Here is a 21,812-nt window from a genome sequence, read left to right as displayed (position 1 = left end):
GTATTACATATACTATTATTTACTTAATATATTTTTAAATTTTAAAGTAATTTAAAAAGAAACCAATTGCTGCTCCAAGTGGAAAACCGGGATCAGTTTTCATGAATAAAAGGTAACTACAAAATAAATAAAATTAAAACAAAAAATATTAACTAAATTCTGGCTAGATGCTAATGCCTGCCAACCTCTGAATCCAGGAGGTGTGCTGTTTCTTTGTTGCAGTGAGAGATGTTAACCAGTGGGGCTCACTCTCTGCAGTTCTCAGGAGTATAAAAGAAAATTGTAAAGGGAATGACATTCTCACTGTGATGCAGTATTATTTAGTTCAGTATTACGTACCTCCTGAAATGATCTCATGTGCCCCAGGGGGAGGGTCCCGCCCCAGGGAAAGACTGAGCGGTACTAAAAGACCAGAAGGGACTTTTCTCCTAGCAGCTCACTCTTTTATGGCTCTGAGGAGTTAAGCACCTCGTATCTTAGAGAACTTACTTGCCTTGATAACTATAAAAATTATTAAAGTGAGCACAGTTTGATTCCATTAGCAAAATCTACAACTTCCCTGGTTTTGGAAATCATCTTCAGTGATTTTCTTTCTTTCTTTTTTTTTTGTTTATTTTTTAGGAAAAGATTTTGATCAAGGAATTCATATGGTACTAAAATTTGATAGCCAGAAAAACAGTGGACCTATTACATGTAATTTGTATTATTGGGCATATTTATTAAGTAGAATAGTCCAGGGGATAAAGGCATTGACCTGCCTTATTTGCCTGAGTCATTACAGATATATAGGTTTATCTGCAATTGCTTAACTAGAACCTGTTTGCCATACTCTTTAGGAGAATGAGGCAAAAGGAAGATAATAAGCTAATGACAGCAGGGATTTCTTTAAAACAAGAAACTCCAATTCACTCTAATTTTCTTCCTCTAACAAAAATTATTGATATTTTGAAAGATACCTCAAGTACCACGTGATTCTAAATCATCAAAATAAAATTGATTTGTGTTTGGCATTTTGTACTGACTGAGCCAGGAAAGTGAAGTGGTTCAATTTAGAAAGATTTTTCTAAACTAATGGTTAAAACAAGAATACTTTTAAATAGTCAATTAGTCAGGAAGTTGGATCATTTTGGTTGTGATTTTGCTATATATTCTTATTTTATAGCTCAGTTTGGTTCAGTTGGTTCTCCTTGTCATTGAATTACTGAGTTACAATGTTTGATATTTGTATTCATTCAGCAAGGACACTTGAAAACTCACCAGCTATCTTTCAAGGCTTGTTTTTTGTTTTTGTTTTGTTTTTTTTCACCAGCTATTTTGGATAAAGGGATATTTACATCTTAATGTAAAAAAATGAAAACCAGTATAAATAATGTTTTATGTATAGAAATGCTTTCTTTCGTTATTTGGTGCCTGCATCTCTGAATTTATGTGTAACTTCCCTGCCTCTGTCATGTTGTTACCAAAGAAACTATGAATTTGCAGAGAGGTTCTGCCATGGGTGAAAAGATGTCCTTATGCGCTCGAGAAAGAATCACTCAGGCTCTAATGTGTATGAGAGTAGTATCTTGCATTTATACTGCACTTTCACTTTTTTTTTTTAATCCTCACCCAAGGATATTTCCTTTTGTTCAGATAGAGTGGGAGGGAGAGAGAGGAACAGAGAGAGAGAGAGAAACATCGACGTGAAAGGGACACATCGAGTGGCTGCCACCCGCACGACCAACCAGGGCTGGGGACAAACTGCAACCGAGGTACATGCCCTTAGCGGGAACTGAACCCGGGTCTCTCCGGACCGCAGGCCGACACTCCAACTGCTGCAAACCGGCCAGGGCTGCACTTCCACTTCTAAGAGCAGGTCTGTACTTACCTCCTCATAATGAGTTCTGTGGTGCAGAGGAAGCAGTAGTTATCCTTCTTTTCTGAAGGAGGGAACTAAAAGATGAGATGTTCATGATTCCAACTTAGGGTCACAGAACCGCCCCCCCCCCCCCCCACACACACACTTCTAGTCTTAGCCAAGGGCTCTAATGGAAACTAATGATGATGACTAAAATTATATTCAGGGAATACATCTGTTCCTGGTGAAATCAAGGCATTAGGGACTTCTTAATGAGCACAGGACTGCTGTTGTGAAATCTAGGTATGTATTTATCTTAACATAATTCTGAAATACTGTTTTTTGATTAAGGTGTGCTGTAAGCACAAAGGTGCTTTCTCTCCCTTTTTTTTTTAGGAATTAATAAAAGGTACTTTATCTTCTACATTTTAAAACACCAGGAATAACAGTTGGAAGGAAAATTTACGTAACAAATATAATGCATTTTATTTTATTTTTTTATTTGTTTTTGTTACAGATGTTTCCCCTTTTCCCCCCATTAACACTGTCCTCCCCGTTCCCCCCGCCCCATCCCCGGCTTAGTTGTCCATGTCCATTGGTCATGAGTACATGCATATAAGTTCTGTGGTTTATCTCTTTTCCCCTCAAACACCCCTCCTCTGAGGCTTGTCAGCCTGTACCCCACCTCTATGTCTCTGGGTCAGTTTTTTTCAGCAGTTTGTTTTAGTTCATTATATTCCACAAATAAGTGAGATCATGTGATTTTTGTCTTTCTCTGCTTGGCTTGTTTCGCTTAGCATAATATTCTCCAGGTCCTTCCATGCCATCTTAAAGGATAAGAGATCTTTCTTTCTTACAGCTGCATAGTACTCCATTGTGTATATGTATGTACCATGGCTTTTTTATCCACTCATCTACTGATGGACATTTGGGCTGTTTCCAGATCTTAGCTATTGTAAATAGTGCTGCTATGAACATGGGGGTACACATATTATTTCTGATTGGTGTTTCAAGTTTCTTAGGGTATATTCCTAGAAGCGGGATCACTGCATCAAATGGCAGTTCAATTTTTAACTTTTTGAGGTAACACCATAGTGTTTTCCACAGTGGCTGCACCAGTCTGCATTCCCACCAGCAGTGTAGTAGAGTCCCGTTTTCTCAGCACCCTCACCAACACTTCTTGTTTGATGATTTGTTGATGGAAAGGTGCTTTCTCTTATACCCTAAAAATAATGGCAATATTTGCTTGTGGGTTTTTTGGGGGGCGGGAGGGGTCTATATTTGAAGTGTATTTATTTATACCTGGCCTCTTTTCTAAAAGAATTGGAAGCAGCATACCAAGAAGAGACATAAAATAATGGTAACAAAATGGGAACAGAAAAGGAGATCATCAAGATGGATAAAAATGGAGGGAAGGGTGAACAGTCGCTGTTATCAGCTATAAAATTTGGTGCTTGAGCGTCCCAGAAGTCAAGGCTTGAAGGGAGACGAGCTTCTATTGCTCTAAGTCAGCATGCCAGCTCCTCAGGGACACTTCGAGATGCCTTCCCTGACAATGCTCGCCCTGGGGACCTGTGAAGTGCCGAAGTGAACAAAGCCCCCACTTGTGTTATACACATTTGCATACGATGTTTGTGCCCTGGATCCTCAACTCGTACCAGCTTTCAAAGGCCTTCATTTCAGGGTTTTCTTGTGTGGCTAATAGAGGATTTTGTTCTTATAAGTAAGAATTCTTATCCTAAGCTAAGAACAAGTATGTCAAAGCTTGAAAATCTATTTGAAACAAATGCCTGGAGACACGGAGAACCTTTGCCCAACTTTGTATTTTATAACTTACGTGAAGTGAATGTGCTCTCCTTTGATTATCTTTTTCACAGTGGAATCTGGTTGGAGAGATGCTTGGCTCCGTCTCTGTCGGGCCATGTCTGGAATCTCATTAGAGGCCTGGATTGTCAGGCTGCACACAGACCCCGTTAGTCCTGGGAGCCTCAACCCCGTGTCGCAGAAGTGCTGCTGCGGAAGTTAGCTGCCCCCAGAAAGGCTTGGCCTTTCTTCCAGAACGTGTACTGAGCAACCCAAGGACCACTCGGAGGTGTGTGTGCGTGTCTGTCTGTCTGTACTCACTTGTCATTTTAACAGACATTTTGTTCACTTTAAGAGCATTATCATGGAGTACGTGTTAAAGTACAAACAGATTACTTCAAAAGCAGCCTCCTCTCAGACCAAATGGAACACTTAGCCTTATCACAAATTAGCCGTCACTCTTCAGGGCTGTATTCTTTGTCTATAGTCAAGCCTTTTTTGTATTTTTCTGCTTTATTATCTCTAAGGAAATGGAGTCTTGCTACCTAAAAATGCTGTGGTAAAATCAAACCTAACTTTTGGTTTAAACTGGCTTTGGTAATAATCTTAGCTAAAAGTTAATGTAAGAAAGCCCTCCAACTCCAGGAGTTACACATGAGCTGTGTACAAAGGCTGTGTCGGCTGAGAGTTTAACTGCTGCAGTGTTGATTAGAAAGAGGAGGCCACCATCCTCAGCAGTGTTCCGGGACCAACGTGGAGGCCTGGCCTGGGGCAGCTCCTGTGTGAGCACTTGAGCTTTTCAAGAAGAAGCAGTGTATGTGGCTGCCACTCTCGTGACCTCTGTCCCTGAGTGGCCAAACTTTCTAGGTGGCTTGCTTCAGCAGCTGAAATCACGGTGTGGAGCACTGCGTGGTTGGAAGCCACGTGCTTTGCACCCTTCTGCTTGTTGACAGTGAGCTTGTTGATGTGTGTGCAAGCGTTGTCCTCTGCATTGGCGATGCCGGAGTGTGACAGTCTCAGCACAGCTGCGGCTGTAGGAAGCTCAAGGAGAGAACAGGCTTAGTCCCCAAAGCGGTCCCGAAATCAATACCCTTACCTTACAAATTGTTCCCGGTGTTTCCTTGGCAACAAACAGTATGTTCAGCCCCACCTCACTCATGGCTCCCATTTGCCCTTTTCTCCTGCCTCCTAGAACACAGCAGTCAATGCAGGCTGCCGGCCGACAGGACAGGCCCGACTCCCTTCCCCTGTGCTCCTGGCGGCCCGCCCCCGCTCTGCCTGGCCCTTGGCTCCTTCGGCCTTGCTTTTCTTTAAGGCAGGTTGTCAAGGATCCCGCCTGAGGGTCCTTTCACTTGAAACGCCTCCAGTGCCTGGGACTGATGATAAGAATGCTCGTCAGTGCCTTTTGTGGGCCAGTGCTGGGTTCTCCTGTGTAGTTCATCCTAATGGCAGCTGGAGCAGGAAGGGGTGAGGGGACCATCATGCTCACTTGGGGAAACAGACATTCACACCTGGGGTTCAGGTTTAAATGATACATAAGTTGATGCTCATTTTTCTATGTCACAGAGACTTTCAGAAAGAAAACTGTGTGTGGTATATGTGTGTGTGTTGCTGACAACCACCGGGCCCTACTTACAGCCGCAGTGAGAATAGACAAAGCGGACGTGATGGGGACATGGTGCTGTGCGTGCTAAGTGTCAGTCCTCACAGAAGGCGTGAATGAAGACTGTTTTCTAGACTAAGCACCTGAGGCCTAAAGAAGTTCCGCAGTTTGACCACAGTCACAGCCTAGCCTGTGTGGTGGCACCAGGATTTCAATCCAGATCAGTCTCATGCATGCTCTTAACCACCATGTAATATTAAGCTGGCAACGTGGAATATGTGGAAACATTTAAGGAATGTGTATTGAGATACATACAATCTACTGCAGTGTAGATGTCCTAGACTGAATAAGATAGTTTCTAAGAGTCATGCACCTGTGAGGGTGGCAGGACAGATGGCTGCAAGAGGTGTGGTGACCCTTGAGTGTGCCTTAGATTTTAGGGCAAGGAGGTCTATACAGTTTAGTCTTTGTAGTAAAACTAACGCATGAATGAACGCTTCTTGATGCAGAATGTTAAAGCTTCACTGGGGTTCATGTGTCAGACACATTCACTTTTTCTAGCCGAAGTCCAGAATAGATTGGTTCTCTGATACAGAATAATTTCATGGGAATTCTGCTTGAAGTGGTCCATATATCTGAAAACACGAAACAAAAAATAGCAAGTAACTATCTGCAAGATGGAGCGGTGATTACGAGTTTGGAGCCAGACTCCTTGACTTCCCTTCCTACTATGTTATGCTGCAGCAGGTCATGCAACTGCTCTGCCTCGGCTTCCTCATCTGTAAAGTGGGGATAATAACTACTTTGGGCAAATAGTTTTGAGGATTCAATGAGTCAATAATTACAAAGCGCTTAGGACAGAGTCTGGCATAGCGAGCGTCAAGACTGCATTTTCTTTTTTTTTTTTTAATCCTCACCCAAGGACTTTTTTTTCTTTTTTCGTTTTTTGCTCAGATAGAGTGGGAGGGAGGGAGAGAGAGAGAGAGACATTGATGTGAAAGGGACACATCGAGTGGCTGCCACCCGCAAGACCCAACCAGGGCTGGAGACAAATTGCAACCGAGGTACATGCCCTTAACGGGAACCGAACCCGGGTCTCTCTGGACCACAGGCCGACGCTCCAAGCGCTGAGCCAAACCAGCCAGGGCAAGACTGCATTTTCTATCAGGCTGTGGGCTTTCTTGATGTTGCTGTTCTTTCAAAGTAGTAAGAGTCTTTTTAATTGCAAATGCCCCCAAGTATAATAAATCATCACACGGAGCTTTTCAGAAGTGAGGATCCTGTTGAATTATCTAGCAGGCAGGTGCCCTGCAAGCTCTTGTGTGCAGACTTCTGGGCAGGGCACTGGGGACACTTGAGAGAAGGGAACTGAGGGAATCGCACTGGCCAAATGCTGCTGTGTATCGAGTGTTTTGCATGCAGAAGGTTATGTGAATTTACAAGATCTATCTGAGGTAAGGAAACCGGATTAAGTTATCCAGTGTGACACAGCCTGGAAGTGATCAATTGCTCTTCAGGACCCCAAGCCCTGGACTTCTGTTGAATGGAGAGGGTGCCTCCGAAGCTCGCCTCACCCAGTGTGGCCCCGTTGTCCTTTACGTTTAACATTCTAACCTGATCTGTCGAGCTGTCTTGGATGGCAGCCATCCCAGTGCCAACCACTTTGTAAGGGCCCCCATGAGAGTATGAGAGAGAGAGAGTGTGTGTGTGTGTGTGTGTGTGGTCTGTGCAGGTCGGGTGGGGAAGGCAGCCACCAGCCTTCAACTCACACACTGGACATGTGTGGATGCTGGCGATGTGAGAGCACGGCCCAGCCTTCTCTTAAAAGCACAAATGCAACATGGCTTTCCGGAGATTAATCTGAGCAAAGTGCACTCCTCCCCACCCCCCAAAAGAAACCCCGTGTGAGCCAGGAAAGTGCCACTCTAGCTAACTGACAGTCAAGGCAGAGAAGCAAATTCTGCAAAATTGGAAACCAGTCTTAAGTTCAAATAACCAGAGATGCTGACAAACCAGAGATTCCAGGCAGGTCTAAATTAGAAATTGGCTGAGGAGGGGAAAAAGTGATGAGGTCTCTAATGGGTTCCAGTGAGACTTCTTTAAATTCATGGGCTAATAGACTAGTGATATGAAAGGGGCCTTGGGGATGAATCTGTGCTCAGCCCGGGAGGGGGTGGCTCAGCTCCACTCACTGGAAATAGATGGGCAGGTGAGCTTTGGGCCTGGCAAGCCAGTGGGGACACAATGCCTGCTTCCCTGCTCATTACAACCTTTCTGCCCCATCCTGTCTTTCTGGGCCCTCTGCTTGCCCTGTGAGTCTACACTGATCCCCACCCACCCTCCCTGTCCATGGATCAGGGCTTTTGCTAGGAACGGACCCCTGGCCATGCTGCTGTCATGCACGGCAATGGTGGCTACTGGCTCGGTGTCTGGGGGACGACAGCCCTTCCCAGCTTGGTTTGGAGGTGACCTTCCCACAGATCATTCATGGCACAATGCTTTCACCTCATTTGTTTCTCTGCCTTTGGCGCTAAATTCTTAAAATCCCAGTTCGATTGTTCACATTGGCGCCAGCCATGGGTCTGGCACTGGAGGATCAGATAACGAGGACGTGAACATGTGGAATCAGAGGAGCCGGAGGAGGAGACCTTGGAGACCAGCCAGTGCTCACCTGGCTTTGTTCTCGTGTCTGGAGTGGCAGTGACCCTGCAGGCGGGAAGGAAAGACGGGCAAGAGGACAGCCAATACTATATTTTTCCCAGAGGAACACCACCACCTAAGGGCTTTTTGGAGAACCTGGAAGGATAAGAAAAGCTATAGTACTATCGTCACTGGATCTCGTTTCATCTATTGTCACCTTGAGGAGTGGCGCGCTCTCTCTTCTGCAAGATGGTCAGCACCAGACGGGCACACTGTGGCTGTCACAGCTTCGTCCCCACGGATCGGGCAGCCACGGGATCCTCTCCCACTGCCTCCTGGGCCTCGGGGTCACAGATGAGGAAGCGTGTGGAAGCTTTATACCCTGTGAGGGTCATCCAAATGGTCTGCTGTGCCCTCCCTCACCCCACCCCCACACAGGACACTAGCCCTTCCAACTCTCCTCCGGGCACCTGTGCTAAGTGGCGCTTGCCACGGCCAGCACGGCCCAGCCTTCTCAGTCCCTTCCTTCTGGAGATGACATGCGCTGTGTTTATCCTCCTGCTTTGCTTTAGACACATTCGACAGCTGTGGGTTTTCGGCGAGGCCCCGCCCTCACAGTTCTCGTTTGGTGGCCGTGAGTGCTCAGCACACTGGAGCGCTGTTCGCCCCAGTGCCCAGGGCTCTCTGGCCCGCACTGACGGGCTCAGCATCTTTTCTGCTGATTTAACTATATGTCACTCAGGTGACACTTAATTTGGAAAAATCTCTGTAACTGTATTTGTAACTGAGTCTTGATGCCACATGGCCACCTGGTGAACACCGAGGTTCAGCTTCCCCAGAGTGCATGGCTCCCTGTGCCCTCCACCAGTTTGTTGCTGACCCCTCCTGCCCTCAAGTCATCACCATGGTGGCTGACGTCCGGTCTTGGTTTCAATGGTCTTTGCTGTCGATGAGAATCACAGAGGTGCTCAAAACTCGCCCCAAATCTACGATGTCTGTTCTAATCAATACTCTAGGTATGGATATGCTCACTGGAATGTTAGTTTTGCTAATTAACACTCTGGATGTGGATATGCTTTGGGGATCAAGCACAACTCTAAGGGAGGAGCGAGCGCGTTCTCTGGGACTGGCTCAGTGGAGATGGGGATCGAGGGGCGTAGGAAGGCTCCGAGGCATGTGCGGGCCTGTGGCTCCTGGCCTGCCTGGCCACTTGGTCTCCACTAGCCACAGCAGGGTGGGGCTACTCACGACCTAGGCCAGTCGGCCCCTGAAGTTTGGCCTGCCTTATCACTTGGTCTCTTTTGTTAACTGACATACCCCAGCTTGGAAAGCTCTGAATTAGACACAAGCTCTGTACAATGACATCCTTCACCACGCACATCTGAAGTTCTCATGGTGCCCACTCTCTAATGGTGCCCACTCTCTGGAGCAGGAGGCCTGCCTGTGCCCCGTGTGGCTGCCGTTGCAGTGAGGCCAGTGACACCTTCCTCACTGGCTCCTTCATGTACACTTGTGTTAACCCTCATCTGCCCGAGCCCTCTCATCTTGTTTCCTGAGCCCTGCACTGAAGGTGCAGCAGGCAGCAGCCGCTGGACAGGGCCCCTTGCCTTGCTCGAGTAGAGCTCGGGGGAGAGGTGCTGGGGTGTGCTGGAAGTGACCTGCATGGCTTAGCAGACAGGCTTGCTTTGAATTACGTGGGGTGTTGGTATGGTGCTTATCCCCGTGTCCGGCCCACGGAGCGTGCTCAATAAACGGTAGCCATCGTTGTTAGCTATCCAGGTCAAACCGACTCGCCTCCAGCCTGCATCTCCTCCCCTCCCACCTCCTTTGGTGCTTTCAGTGATCAGTGTTCTCTCCTGTTTTCAACTTTCTTTCCCTTAGCAGAGAAACCTGTTTGGAACATCCTTCCCGGGACCCTGGATCTTTTCTGACGCCGTCCTCAACCCCCGTCCTCACTCCTGTTCCCGCTCCTCAGTCTTCACCGTTCAGCCTCCTGCACCCTGGCACCTCCCCTCGGTCCAGCGAACTGACTCTTGCCAAGGTCACCAGTGCTCTGCTGCCTGGCTGCCACCCCATCTTCAGCTCACATCCTCCGCCGCATGTGCTGCCCCACGAGAGGAGGTCCCTGAGCGGGGGCCGCACCCTCTAGCGCCCAGCCGAGCAGAGTGCACTGTTCTCCAGACTGGAACTAGGCCCCCAGCCCAAGCAGCAAATCAGACCAAGGCATATTACCAGCGAAAGTGTTTAATAGTTAAATTACTTAAATAGACTTTTCAGTGTTTCCATGGGAAATCATAACGGTATCCGTTTTTGCAACAGCAGAATAAAAAGAGTACACACCCATAGAGGGGTAAAGAGCGAGCACTGCACGTGTCACCAGTCACTGCTGGGGGGCAGGAGGCTGGGGGGCCGCGACAACACGGGGACGCCGGAGGGGCTCCGCACACACTGGTTACTCAGGTTGGACCCAAAATGAAAACCCAGCACCACCGGCAGGTGCTGGAGGGGCAGGGACTGGAGAACAACACGTGGAGAAAGCCAGCCCCCAGGGTGCGAGGGCCGTTGTAGAACTCGAAGGGCGGGATAGCAAAAGCGCCGCAGACAGGCTGGCAGTCTTAGGTCCATGCCCTGCTTCTCGGGGCTGTGCTCGGACAGGGCTGGGCGAAGGTGGGAGAGGGAGGCTGGTGCTGGAGTCCAGTCAGAGGTGGTGCAGGTGGGCATGAGAGTCCCGTGCAGCAGCTGGCACACAGCTGCCGCCTCGCCGCCTCCGAGCTCGTGTTGGAGGCGAGAATAATTCTGCCCTGAGAAGCAATGAAAAGATCTGGGCACAGGCCCCAAGGATTCTGTTTGAAAATATCTCTGATAGTTTATCATTTTCCAAATGTCTCCCTCACAGGGTATAAAAATAGAAATTTTTTCTTGGTATATTGAACTGTCCCCTCCCAAAAAAACAAAAACCAGACAAGTCAAAATTTCTGTTAGCTTTGCCCTGTGGACTCTGAAGCTGGGCTCTCCCCTTTCTTCTGTCTGGTTTGCAGGTGGAGGGCAGGGGCAGCCTCTCCTTCCCTGAACCTGAGGGCTCCACATTAAACCCCCAGGTCTGAGGGATCACCTCTGAGAGCCACCTCCCCTGCACCAGCTGAGCGCCAGGGGCCACCTGCGCTGTCCCCGCAGGCAGCAACGGCTCAGGCGGAGGTGGTGGCCGGGGCCTTACTATCTCCTGCAGGTCCGGCTGCTCCCATTGGCCCTGACTCAGCCTGAGGTGGAAGAACAGCTTGTCGTGTCCTGGTTACCAATCCGTTTCGCATGTTACCTAGGGGGAGTGACGTGTGTGCGTGTGAGATGGCGTGCTGTGTCCACGCATCTTCCCACCTCATCCGAATGCATGGTACCCCAAAAGGACACACTTACTGCCCTGGCTGGACCTGGGAAAACCCGAAACTGCCAAATCTGAAGTGAGGGAAACAGGCATCCTATATGTGACCAGTTCTACAGCATAGACACACGCACACGCACACACACACATATTGGTACAAACACACACATCGGTACACACACACCAGTATATAATATACATTGACGTCGTACAGTACAAATGAGCACACATGCCGCTGTGCACAGCTGTGTTCTAATATAGATAATTTACAAAATATAGAATTTGGTATATTTGTTAGATCTCCAAGGTTTTCAATAATACAAAATAAAAAATACAAAAAGACAAGCTGGGACCCCAGCCCTCCCTCCCCGGCGGCATCCTCGGGTGCTTGTGGGTCTCACACGTACAACTAGCATATTCTAAAGAAGGGCACGGAAACTTGTTTTGTTTTATTTAATAAATATTTTCCTTTTCTCAGAACCACCACTCCTTGCTTAGAGTCCTCTCGCCTCCCCCCTCGCAATGAGTTCTGTTCCCCTCCAAGGGGCATTGTCGTGTGTGTGTGTGTGTGTGTGTGTGTGTGTGTGTGTGTGTAGGTGGAGGAGGGGACTGCGGTGAAGGCCACAGCCCTTCCAAAGCCAGTACTCCTGCCCAAAAGCTCTCTCCATGGAGCAGGGCCCGGCATCTGCCTGAAATGTAAAGGCTCGTAGAGAAAAGCAGACCCCTCAGGGCCCCTAGGTCCCCAGCCAGAGCTGCTCCACCTACCCAGCCCCAGAGGCCGAGGCCTCTCCCTCCGCCCTGCCCTGGCGCGCTGGGTGTCCACACACCCATCCGCAGGCCAGGAGCTCCTCTCCACCTGTGCAGCAGCAGCACCCGTTAGAAAACTCAAGATTCCGGTCGAGTCTAGCGGAGTCTTCTACAGAGGGAGTCATCTTTGGTCAGCTTGGTGCTCGCAGGACGCTGGCACCCGGGGCCTGGGACAGAGTCTGCTGCCCACCCACAAAGGCAGAAGCTGCTTCTGGTGTCCACGTGGAAAGTTTCACTGGCGCGGCCACCTGGGCTGGAGCGTGGACTCCCACCTGCCTGCCCGGCACACGAAGAAGCCGTTCCCATCTCTCTGGAGGCCAGGCTGCTGGCGTCGCTGGCTGGCAGCTGCTAACTGAGTGGGGGCCCTCCGTTGAGGAAGTAGGTCATCATCTCGCCTTTGCCCTTGACCTTGACCACACCCCGGCACTCCAGCTGGTATGTGTTGGCAGCCAGCACCTGGTACATGTCCGTTGTGACCTGAGGAGGCAAAGCAGGAGACAGGACAGGCCATCAACAGCCTGAATGACGAATCTGCCATTGGGCAGGGCTGCCCAACTGCCTTTGGCACAGAAGGGCAGGTGACACCTCCCTGGCCAGGGTTCTCGGCGACGGACAGCTGCTCGTCCATGGAAGTCCCCTAGTGACGTGCCAGGCAGTGTGGCGGGCACCTCACTGCCATTTCAGTGCTACTGAAAATGTGGCCATCGTCCACAGAGACGTGCGGGCCTGGGAGGCAGTGCGGAGGAACTCAGCAACCTGACCACGGTGACCGGTGTGTCTCCCAAGGTTTCAGTGCACGACAGATAGGAAGTATTTTTAGAAAGTGGTTTTCCACCACAGAGAGCTTGAGAACCAGTTATCTGCTCTGAGTGAAGTACTTCATCTCAGGCTCAAAAATCGAAGTCCCTTGCATGAGGTTACAAAGCTAATGACTGGCAGAGCCCAGTTCAGTCCCAGAGTGCACTGCCCATCTCTCCTTCAGCTTCTGGAACAAAGAGGAGAGCTCACAGGTGGCTCTGTGAACACACCGCGCGTGTGCCGGGGTGGCGGGGCCGCAGTGAGGACGTGTGCCTCACGAGGGGACCCACGCCCTTCTGACATCACCTCTCTGCTCCGCCAGGCCGGGGAGGACAGGCTGCTGGGGGCAGACCTGCTCTTACGAAGTGTGTTCTGTCAATGCGGAGGCCCTGCCTGTGGGGGGCCCCCACACCTGTCGTGGGTGGGGTTAGGAGCTCTGCAAACACGTGTGCCTCTCCTCATGTCCCCTCACAACCCGCAGTTCGCATCCTGCTGTCCCTTCTCCCCTTAGCACAGGGATGGAGGTGAGAGGCCATTTGGCCAGGCCCCTCAGACAGCACCCACACGCCAGCCAGGCAGGGCCATGCTCAGGGCCAACCTGTGTTCAGAGACCCCCCCAGGAGCAAGCAGTTAGGGGACATTTGAGCAGTGTTAGTAGTAGCAAAAGGCCATAAAAAAGCACCGTTCGCACTTGGGAAAACTGAGGCCAGGGAAACTAAGTGCCCTGCCCACAGCTCACAGGGAACTGGGGTACAGGGTGGTAGTGCAGGACTATAGCCCAGTCCAGGGCTTCTCTGTTGTCAGATTGAAGCAGAGAGAATCAAGGAAGACCTCAGAAAAACAAAGAAAATCCGCTGAGGCGTGGCCGGCCTGGGAATCATGAGCACCGGCTGGCAAAGGCTGTGGGGGGAGGGAAGGTGTCTGGGTCTCTGGCCAGGGGCCGTAGCTGTTGGGGCTGGTGGGGACTGAACCCGGCCCTGCGTGCTGTGGGCTCCATTTGACAAGACCCTGCTCCCTAGGTCATCTTTGTGCCTCTGTGTGCCTGGGTTGTGGCATCAGCTCCCCTAGCACGGCATGGGCAGCGAGCTCCCGCTGTGCTGATTCTTTTCTGTGGCCAGCACTGAGCTCTGCACAGGCCCGGAGAGCTGTCCGAGGTACTGAGAGCCTGCACCCAATCCTATCCTCCAAGCCTCCAAGACTTCAGCACCAAGTACCCAATCACCCTCAAATATGGCTGCAGAAATTCCGACTGGGAACTGTGGGTGTCCTGCCCCAAAGACCACTAAGCATCAGACAGGTCCTCGATGCGGGGAGGTGGGTGGGGCACGCAGACGCTCCTGCACTCACCTGGATGCGGTCAGGCACACCGGTGCTGTCCATGCGGCTGGCCACGTTCACGGTATTGCCCCAGATGTCATACTGAGGCTTGCGGGCCCCGATCACCCCGGCCACCACGGGGCCGATATTGAGCCCTGCAGGGGACGAAAGTCAGCATGCCCGTCAGGACTCGGGCCAACGCCCTCACGGTCATCCCTCCCTCCACGCGCACAGCTTCTCCCTCTGACTCTCAGCCTGAAGACACCCAGGGTCCTCCAGCCCGAGGCCATGCTAACCCCTGCAGCTCCCACCTCTCTGCTCCAAGGGCATCACACACCCGCTGCCCCTGTGTCCTCATCACCCAGCCCTGCAGGCCAGCACCAGGACTGCCCTCGTCAAGGTTTCCAGCGACCTCTTGCGTCCCCTAGTTGCCCTTAATCGTCCCTCTCTCGGGAGCCCGTAAGTCTTTACCATCGTTCACTCAACGTATCAGAACTCGCCCTGTGCTTCTGCCTCTCTCCTCTGTTTCTTTCAGGGGGCGCCACCTTCTCGTTCTCAGAACCTGGCTCCTAACCCACCACCTCCTCCCTCTCCGAGGAACCCCACCCTGGGCCTCTGAGCCAGGCAGGGAGGCCACAGGACGCCGCTCTCCATCTCGCTCCCCGCACTTCTGCCCAATCTTACCGGGCAACGCGGAGCGGCCCCGCTCTGAGCCTTTGCTGCGTCTGTCCACCTGAAGGGTGCTCCCTCCTCTCCGGGCGGAGTCCTTCCCTGACACAGCTGGCCCAGCCGACATCACCCAGACATCCTCTGCCCCGTCTCCGAGCCCCGGGTGCTCCCTCCTGTTCCATTAACTGCCTGTCTCTGCTGGGCCTTGCCAGACCTCATGGCTGTTTCACTGGTGCTCGTGAGAGGGAGACCACAAACAGCCGAACAGAGCTCTCACTCAAAATGCCCTTCCTCAGCACTCTCCCCTCCGCCACCTTCCTCTCCAGTCCTGTCCAACCACTGCTGCTTTGTGCCCCGCAGGCTAGTTCCAGACTGGACTGACTCGGTGGCCAGAGGCCAAGCTCCTCGGGGAAGGCATTCTGGAGGAACGGCTCTGCCACAGAGGCACCCAACGGCCTGCCCAGCGGCTCCGCCCGTCACTCAGCCTCCGGTCCTGGTCGGGGGAGGGGTGGAAGCCGCTCACAACACAAGTCCGCGCAGGTGGGACGGTGGGTGCAAGGAAAATAAGAACGGCCGTTTCAGGAAACCAGGGGTGAAGTGAGTGCAGAAGTGCAGGCTGCAGGGCAGAGGAGGCAGACCCCCATGGGACCCCCACCGGCTCGCGTCTTCGATTTCCAGCAGCCACTGCAACACGACAAGTGGGCCAAGTCCACGGGGACGGGGCCCTGAGCCACACAAGCAGCTCGTGCCGAGGGAGCCCGATCCCCACTCAGCCAGAACCAAATGTCTCCCAAGGCCATTAATAATCGCAATATCGGTCATCAGCAACCCAATATTTTGCTTTCATGTGCTAATTTTGAGAATCGAAATACCAGTATTTTTGTTGATGTATTACTGGTCCTTTAAAAAACATTTTAAAAAAAAACCTGAATCATTTATGGCTTGAGACCTACCCAGGGAGTTGATAATGCGTTAAAATTCTGAATAGAAGAAAGGTCTGCGCTTTCAGAAACAATTCTTTGCCTCTACCATCCTCAGAGGGGGGCAGCAGAGGGGCGGGTTCGGGCACTGGGTGAATACGGGGAAGGGCCTGGGAGGCAGCTCGGGAACAGTCGAGAGCACTGTCATGCCTGTGCGGGGGCCAGGTGGGTACCGAAAATACTGGGGGAACACTTTGTAGAGTACATCACAGTCTAACCACGGTGTGTGCTCCTGAAACGAACCCAAAGTAATGCTGAGTGTGAACTGTAACTGGAAAAAACCCAGTGAAGAGGAAGGCAGCCGACACTCACCAAAGCAGAATTTCTACTGCGAAAGCCCCTCACACCGGAAGCTGGGGCTTCCTGGCAGGACATGTGCTAAGGACAAAGCAAACCTCAGAAACACCTTGAACTTTGTGGGGCGACTCGCTCAGGGCCGCGATTCCGAGATCGTTTGTGGCTCCGGTCAGGCGGAGCAACACTGCTCCTCTCTGAACTCTCCGTGGAGCGGAAACTTGTCCGCATACAAGGGTGGGGTAATAAAACAGCAAAATTACATACAGAAAAAGGAAAGAACTATACAGGGTTTGGTTTAAAGATTTTCTGAACAAGCAGAACATGGCCCTGACTGAGAAACTGACGCAGGGCCTCTGCTCCAAACCTCTTCTGTCCTCTGGCAGCCCCCACCCTGGACACCCCACCCCTGCAAAGCCCTTCAGAGCCTCCGACAAGGAGTCCAGGGAAGGTCGCTACACGCTCACTGTTTCTTTCCCCAATTTACGTGGACTAGAGAAGCTCCCTGTGCTCACACACACAGCAACCACTTGGAACTCAGCAGCAGCCCTGCCGACATGTCCTGCGTTTTAAGATTACTCTTTCAGTACGTTGAAACAGAATCATTTCATCGTCCATGTTACATCTTTCCGTGTAGTTTTTTAAAATATTTCACTATATTCATTTTGTTTTGCTAACAGTTTTGTAGCAACACGTTCACTATTTTTATAAGGTTGCAAACTGAATGACTTGTGACATGTTTATTCATTTTGTCTTTAAAATGGTTAAGTATTTCATTTGACTGCTTTTCGTTTGTACTGAATACACTTGGAACACTTTTGAATAAAATGCCCCACTGAGTCAGTATTGCTGGAGATAAACGGGGCTGCCATGCCCAGGAGGTGGCCCCAGGGGCCCTGCGCCCTTGGCACACCGCACGCCCAGCAAAGCCTTCCGGGCAGGCACAGCCAGGGTCCACCCAGGCCTTCCCGAGTGCGAGAGGTGGGAACGCAGAGAGAGGGCGTCCTGTGCATGTCACCCACACAACAACGAGCAGAGGAGGCGGCTCTAGGCTCCAGGGGGGAGTACACCTGGAGTGATGGGTGCCCACCCACCCCCTTGGGCAGAGACGCACTATGATGTCAGCCTCTTAGACCGGGTCATTCCTGCAGAATGGGGGGAGGGGATGGGAGCCCCCAGCCTTCCCAGACAGGCTCACCGATCTTCATCTGGAAGTTGTTGAAGGAGTGCTCGTTGATGTACTTCATCTGGTCCATCAGCTTCATGGCGAAGTCGGCCAGAGCCTTGATGTGCGTCTTGCCCGCCTTGTCGTAGGTGGAGTCGTTAAGGCCCGAGGCGGCCATGTAGGTGCTGCCAATGGTCTTGATCTTTTCCAGTTGCCTAAACCGATCCTCGCTGATGATCTGAAGAAGGCCAAACTGGGTCACCCCAAGCCTGGGGCACTGAGGTCATAGGGAAGTACAGCAGCATGGCCCCTCGGGTCTCCCCAATTCACACAGTAGGCCCTTCGCTGCCACCGACACTGCAAAGCCCCGATGCTCCAACGGAGCCACGCCTCCGGCTCAGGCCCACCCCCACACCACAGCCCCGGGGTCTGGTCACAGTCACCTCTGGGGCTCTGCTCCCCACCAGGGCTGGTGGCCATCTCCCCTTCACCGGCTCACATCCCCATCCCTTCCAGGGGAACCTCACCTTTGTCCAGCAGGACACCGTTCTCCTAACTCCAGGACCTGCCAGAAGTCTTCCCAGGCCCCTTTCAGCCGACTGCAGCTACCCCGCTGCCCGCCTCCGACCCTGCTGGGTCCCAGCTCCATCACCCTGTCCCTCCTGAGCTCCGAGCCCCAGGCCCGGGATCCCACGGGGGCTGTCCCTCACTACGTGGTGAGCTCCCAGGGTCAAGGCCGCCCCAATGGGCACGGTACCCCCAGTGTCTGGCACAGGCTAGCTGTTTAACAAGGTGTGATACACAAATAATAAAATTGCTTCTGCCCTGGCCATTTGGGCTTATCGGTTAGAACATCGACCCGAGGACCGAAGGGTCAAGGGCATGTGCCTAGGCTGCGGGTTTGATCCCTGGCTCCAGTCTGGGTCATGCTGAAGGCAACCAATTGGTGTGTCTCTTTCACATCAATGTTTCTCTCTCTCTCTCCCTCCTTTCCTGCCTTCCACTCTACCCAGAAACCAATGGAAAGATATCCTCAGGTGAGGATTAACAACAACAACAAAAAATAGAAATGGCTGTTTCTGCCTCCTATGTTGAGGGCTTTGCATCTCAGCCCGGGAATTCCTCCTTCCCGTGACTCTCAGGAGAGGATGGTGGACGCTGGGCAGCTCAGCCCTGACTGACACCCCAGCCCTGCCACTTACTGGCAGTGACCTTCGGCAGGACAGGTCACATGCACGGGCCTGTTTCCTCACGTGTAACAGGACGATGGGAAATGTCCATGAGGTGCTGACTGCTGGGGCACCACGGCCGGGGCCCGGCACCTGGCGATGGGAAAGGGGGCCTCAGGCCTCCCCCCTCCCTCCCGCTCCAGGCCGTGCCCTCGGCCGCCCGCACCTCGTCGAAGTCGGCGATGATCTCGTTGAGCAGCCGCAGGCACTCCACGCCCTCGTTGTTGGCCTCCAGCTCCACGTAGAACTCGGAGAAGTTGGCGATGGAGGCGAACATGACGGCCACGCACTCGCACGACTGGTAGTAGAGCTCGTCGTTGCGCCGCTCGCGGGCCAGGAAGTGGGCAGCCACGTCCTTGGGCAGGATGTTGTGCAGCAGCCTCCGGTTGTAGGCCTGCAGCTCCTCCATCTCCTCCTTCTCCTCCGTGGCCTGCGGCAGAGGACGTCGAGGGTGACCGCCCGGAAGCCCGCAGGCGCCCGCGCTTGCAACAGGGCCCCGCTGTCTAGCCTCTGCACTGCCTCTGCTCCCAATTGTTCTGCAAAGAGCCTCTGTTGCTTTGACGTCAGAAAAGAGAGGTTCCTAAGGCACGCCCGCCTGTCTCCCTCTGGAGAGGGACTCGGTGAGGGGCCGGTCCTGAAGCAGGGAGCCCGAGGGGAAACCGGTCTGGAGGAGCGGCTGCCAAGACTAGAATGGGGCAGCAGGTTAAAGGGACGGGTTAAGACACGCCCCCCACGGCATGCACCCACTACCCAAGTGCCCCACAACTCTCCAGCTTTCTCTTGGTGGCAGGAAGTGCAATCAGAAGTTTGCTAAGGATCACTTTAACAGAATGACCCAATGGCCAGGCTCTCGGGTCCCACGAGAGCAGACTCGTCCAGGGCCAGATGCAGCCAAGCAGGGCCAGGGGGTGCAGGTGCCCTAAGGTGCCACCCAGGGCAGGACAGGGACACCCCCTTTGACTTTGGTTTTCCCCCAGTCTGGGTCCTGGATCTGGGAAATTTGTGGTTACTCAGCCTCCAGGTTAAAGGGACAGCGCAGAGCCCTCAGGTCAAGGGCAGTAGTGGCCCACAGATCATGCACCAAGGCGTGCGAGGGGCCACCTGAGGAGAGCATGCGTGGGACTAGGGCGCAGACTGGAGCTGCTGGCTGCCTCCCGCTTGATGCAAACAAGTGGTCCCCCTGCCCGGGAGCGGCCCTGTCGGTGCGGCAGGCAGGGGCCGGCGGAAAGATGCAGCCAGACCGCGTGGGCCTTCCCTAACTAAATGCGGAGGCCTTTCTACTCTGCAGTGACTAGAACCTCCAAAAGGGCCAGGACTGCGCCTCAGGGCCCTGGCTCTCCTGGTGGGCTGTGGCTGCCTGGGGGAAGGGCCAGGCACACCACCCCGGCCACAGGACCTGGTCCAGCAAGGAAGGCAGAAAGCTCAGGGGCCCCCAGGCCCAGAGGCCGCCTTGCCCAAGGAGAGAGGACCACAGCCCGTCAGTCCTGTGGCTGCTGGGACTTGGCCGTGAGGGTGGGGGTCATGCCTGGGGAAGCGCCTGGACCCTCGGGGGCCCGGTGGACCCAGTGGGCACGTGCTCTCTTCCTGTCCCGCCTTCCAGCCCGGGGCCCTTGGCTCCTGTGAAGGGGGCACCTTGACCCCTTCCCTCCCCGAGGGCAGGCTCTGGAACAGGTGTTCCAGGGGAAGGCTGCAGTGGGAGACCCTGTACTCCTCCCAGGCCGTCCCGAGAAGCCCAGCTGGTCTTCCTGCCTCTGAAAATGCTCCAGGCTGACCAGTCCGCTCCGACGGCCTGCTGAGACCACAGGCCCAGGGACTCAGGGGCACCCCAGCCCGGCAGGTGGCAGTAGTGTGGCACACTCTGCGCAGGGAGCAGCTGCCCAGCGTCAGGAGGAGTGCTGTGGGGGCGGGGACGCTGGGAACGCGCCTACGGAAGAGAACAGAGGCCAAACCCCCGAGTCTTGGCCAGGTGCTTCTGCCTCCTCTGGGGAACTTGGCCGCAAGACATGTCGGGCAGCTGCCCACACAGCCAGAGGCGTCAGGCAGGGCTGACTCTGGCCAGGCAGGTGGCTCAGGGGCCCACAGCCCTCTTGCTGGCCCTGACGCAGGGTGCTGTGGGAGGGGCCAGAGTGGGCTCTCCCCTGAGAACTGAAACCAGTTCTGCCAGGAGGGGCCTTGCGGATGAAGGTGTCCCTCGTGCAGGGGTTTCAGGGAAGCTAAGGACCCCAGGCCTCCCCACTTCCCTGTCAGCACCTACCCACCCACCATGACCATAGATCCAACAGCACAATGGGCTGCTGGGCGAGTCAGGGACAACGGCCTGCCCCCACCCTCCCAAGGACCTGCATGCACTTGTGTACTGGTATTTCTCTGATGCTGTCCCTCCTTCCCAAGCCCCAGACAGGATGGGAGGTGGAGGGACATGGAGCGTCAGGAGCCTGTGGGCTCCTCAGGAAAGAGCTGACACAGCCCGTGGGAGACACAATCTCCCCCCACACACACGTGCTCAGGCCTTCTTCATTGTTGTTGTTTTTATTCCTCACCCGAGGATATTTTTCTATTTATCATTAGATAGAGTGGGAGGGAGGGAGGGAGAGAGAGAGAGAGAAACATCGATGTGATAGAGCCACATCAACTGGCTGCCTCCCGCACGACCCCACCGGGGCCAAGGACAAACCGCAACCAAGGGACATGCCCTTGACTGGAATCGAACCCGCGACTCACTGGTCCACGGGCCGATGCTCTAACCGGCCAGGGCATTCTTCCTCATTGTTTTCATAATGGGAGGGGGCCCAGCCACCCCACGTCCAATCTTCCCCTCCGCCCTCCCTTGTGCACAGCCCTTGGTACCCGAGGAAGCGAGGCGATCAGAGGGAGGGTGCCATGCCCAGCATGCGAGAAGCAGGGGCGAAGAGGGGCAGGGTGAGGTGGGCAGGGAGACGTGGGGCTGGGTGTCTCACTGCCAGAGACGGCGTTTGCAAGCACGGAGGGGGGAGGCTAGAAGCCGGAGGCGGTGCACTGGGAACGGGGTGCCGGCATAGACTCCTGCATCCACCTGTCTACACGGATGTTTATGTGTATGTTCACATACACTAACACGTATTCCCTAGCTCTGTGCACAGAGAGGACCTAAGCCAGTGAGCACACTCGGCACCCTGATCTCGGTTTCTAAACACTCTTCTCCGCTAGAAAGAACTGGGCTCGCTGAAGAAATCGCCGATGCCCGGGCTGGAGCAGGGAATGCATGAGGAGCCCGAGGCAAAGGCTCACAACGGCGGAGACGTGTCAGAACACAGA

General features: G+C 53.2%; 2 protein-coding genes across 10 annotated transcripts in view; one reads left to right on the top strand and one right to left on the bottom strand.

Moving 5' to 3' along the window:
- Nucleotides 1–3,926, top strand: part of SEC22A (SEC22 homolog A, vesicle trafficking protein) — a 91,054-nt gene extending 87,128 nt beyond the window's left edge. For 5 of the 8 annotated variants that reach the window (XM_036243613.1, XM_036243612.1, XM_036243611.1 and 2 more), the window contains one exon: nt 3,715–3,926. In XM_036243613.1, coding sequence (XP_036099506.1) covers nt 3,715–3,863 — 149 coding nt within the window. In that variant the 3' untranslated portion in view covers nt 3,864–3,926. Of the gene's footprint in view, nt 1–47; nt 71–2,063; nt 2,126–3,714 lie in introns of those variants that run through there. The other 3 variants (XM_036243615.1, XM_036243620.1, XM_036243617.1) reach the window with 3 other exon arrangements.
- An 8,085-nt stretch (nt 3,927–12,011) lies between these two features.
- ADCY5 (adenylate cyclase 5) overlaps nt 12,012–21,812 on the bottom strand; it is a 149,734-nt gene continuing 139,933 nt past the window's right edge. For both annotated transcript variants that reach the window (XM_036242774.1, XM_036242776.1), the window contains exons 18-21: nt 18,685–18,948; nt 17,323–17,527; nt 14,212–14,336; nt 12,012–12,543 (exon numbers count right to left, since the gene is read on the bottom strand). In XM_036242774.1, coding sequence (XP_036098667.1) covers nt 12,415–12,543; nt 14,212–14,336; nt 17,323–17,527; nt 18,685–18,948 — 723 coding nt within the window. In that variant the 3' untranslated portion in view covers nt 12,012–12,414. The remainder of the gene's footprint in view (nt 12,544–14,211; nt 14,337–17,322; nt 17,528–18,684; nt 18,949–21,812) is intronic.

This window comes from Molossus molossus, unplaced genomic scaffold, assembly GCF_014108415.1.
Source record: "Molossus molossus isolate mMolMol1 unplaced genomic scaffold, mMolMol1.p scaffold_m16_p_5, whole genome shotgun sequence".
In the NCBI taxonomy this organism is placed as follows: Eukaryota; Metazoa; Chordata; class Mammalia; order Chiroptera; family Molossidae; genus Molossus; species Molossus molossus.
Note: the sequence above shows the minus strand (reverse complement) of the source record. Positions and strands in the feature narration are given on the sequence as shown.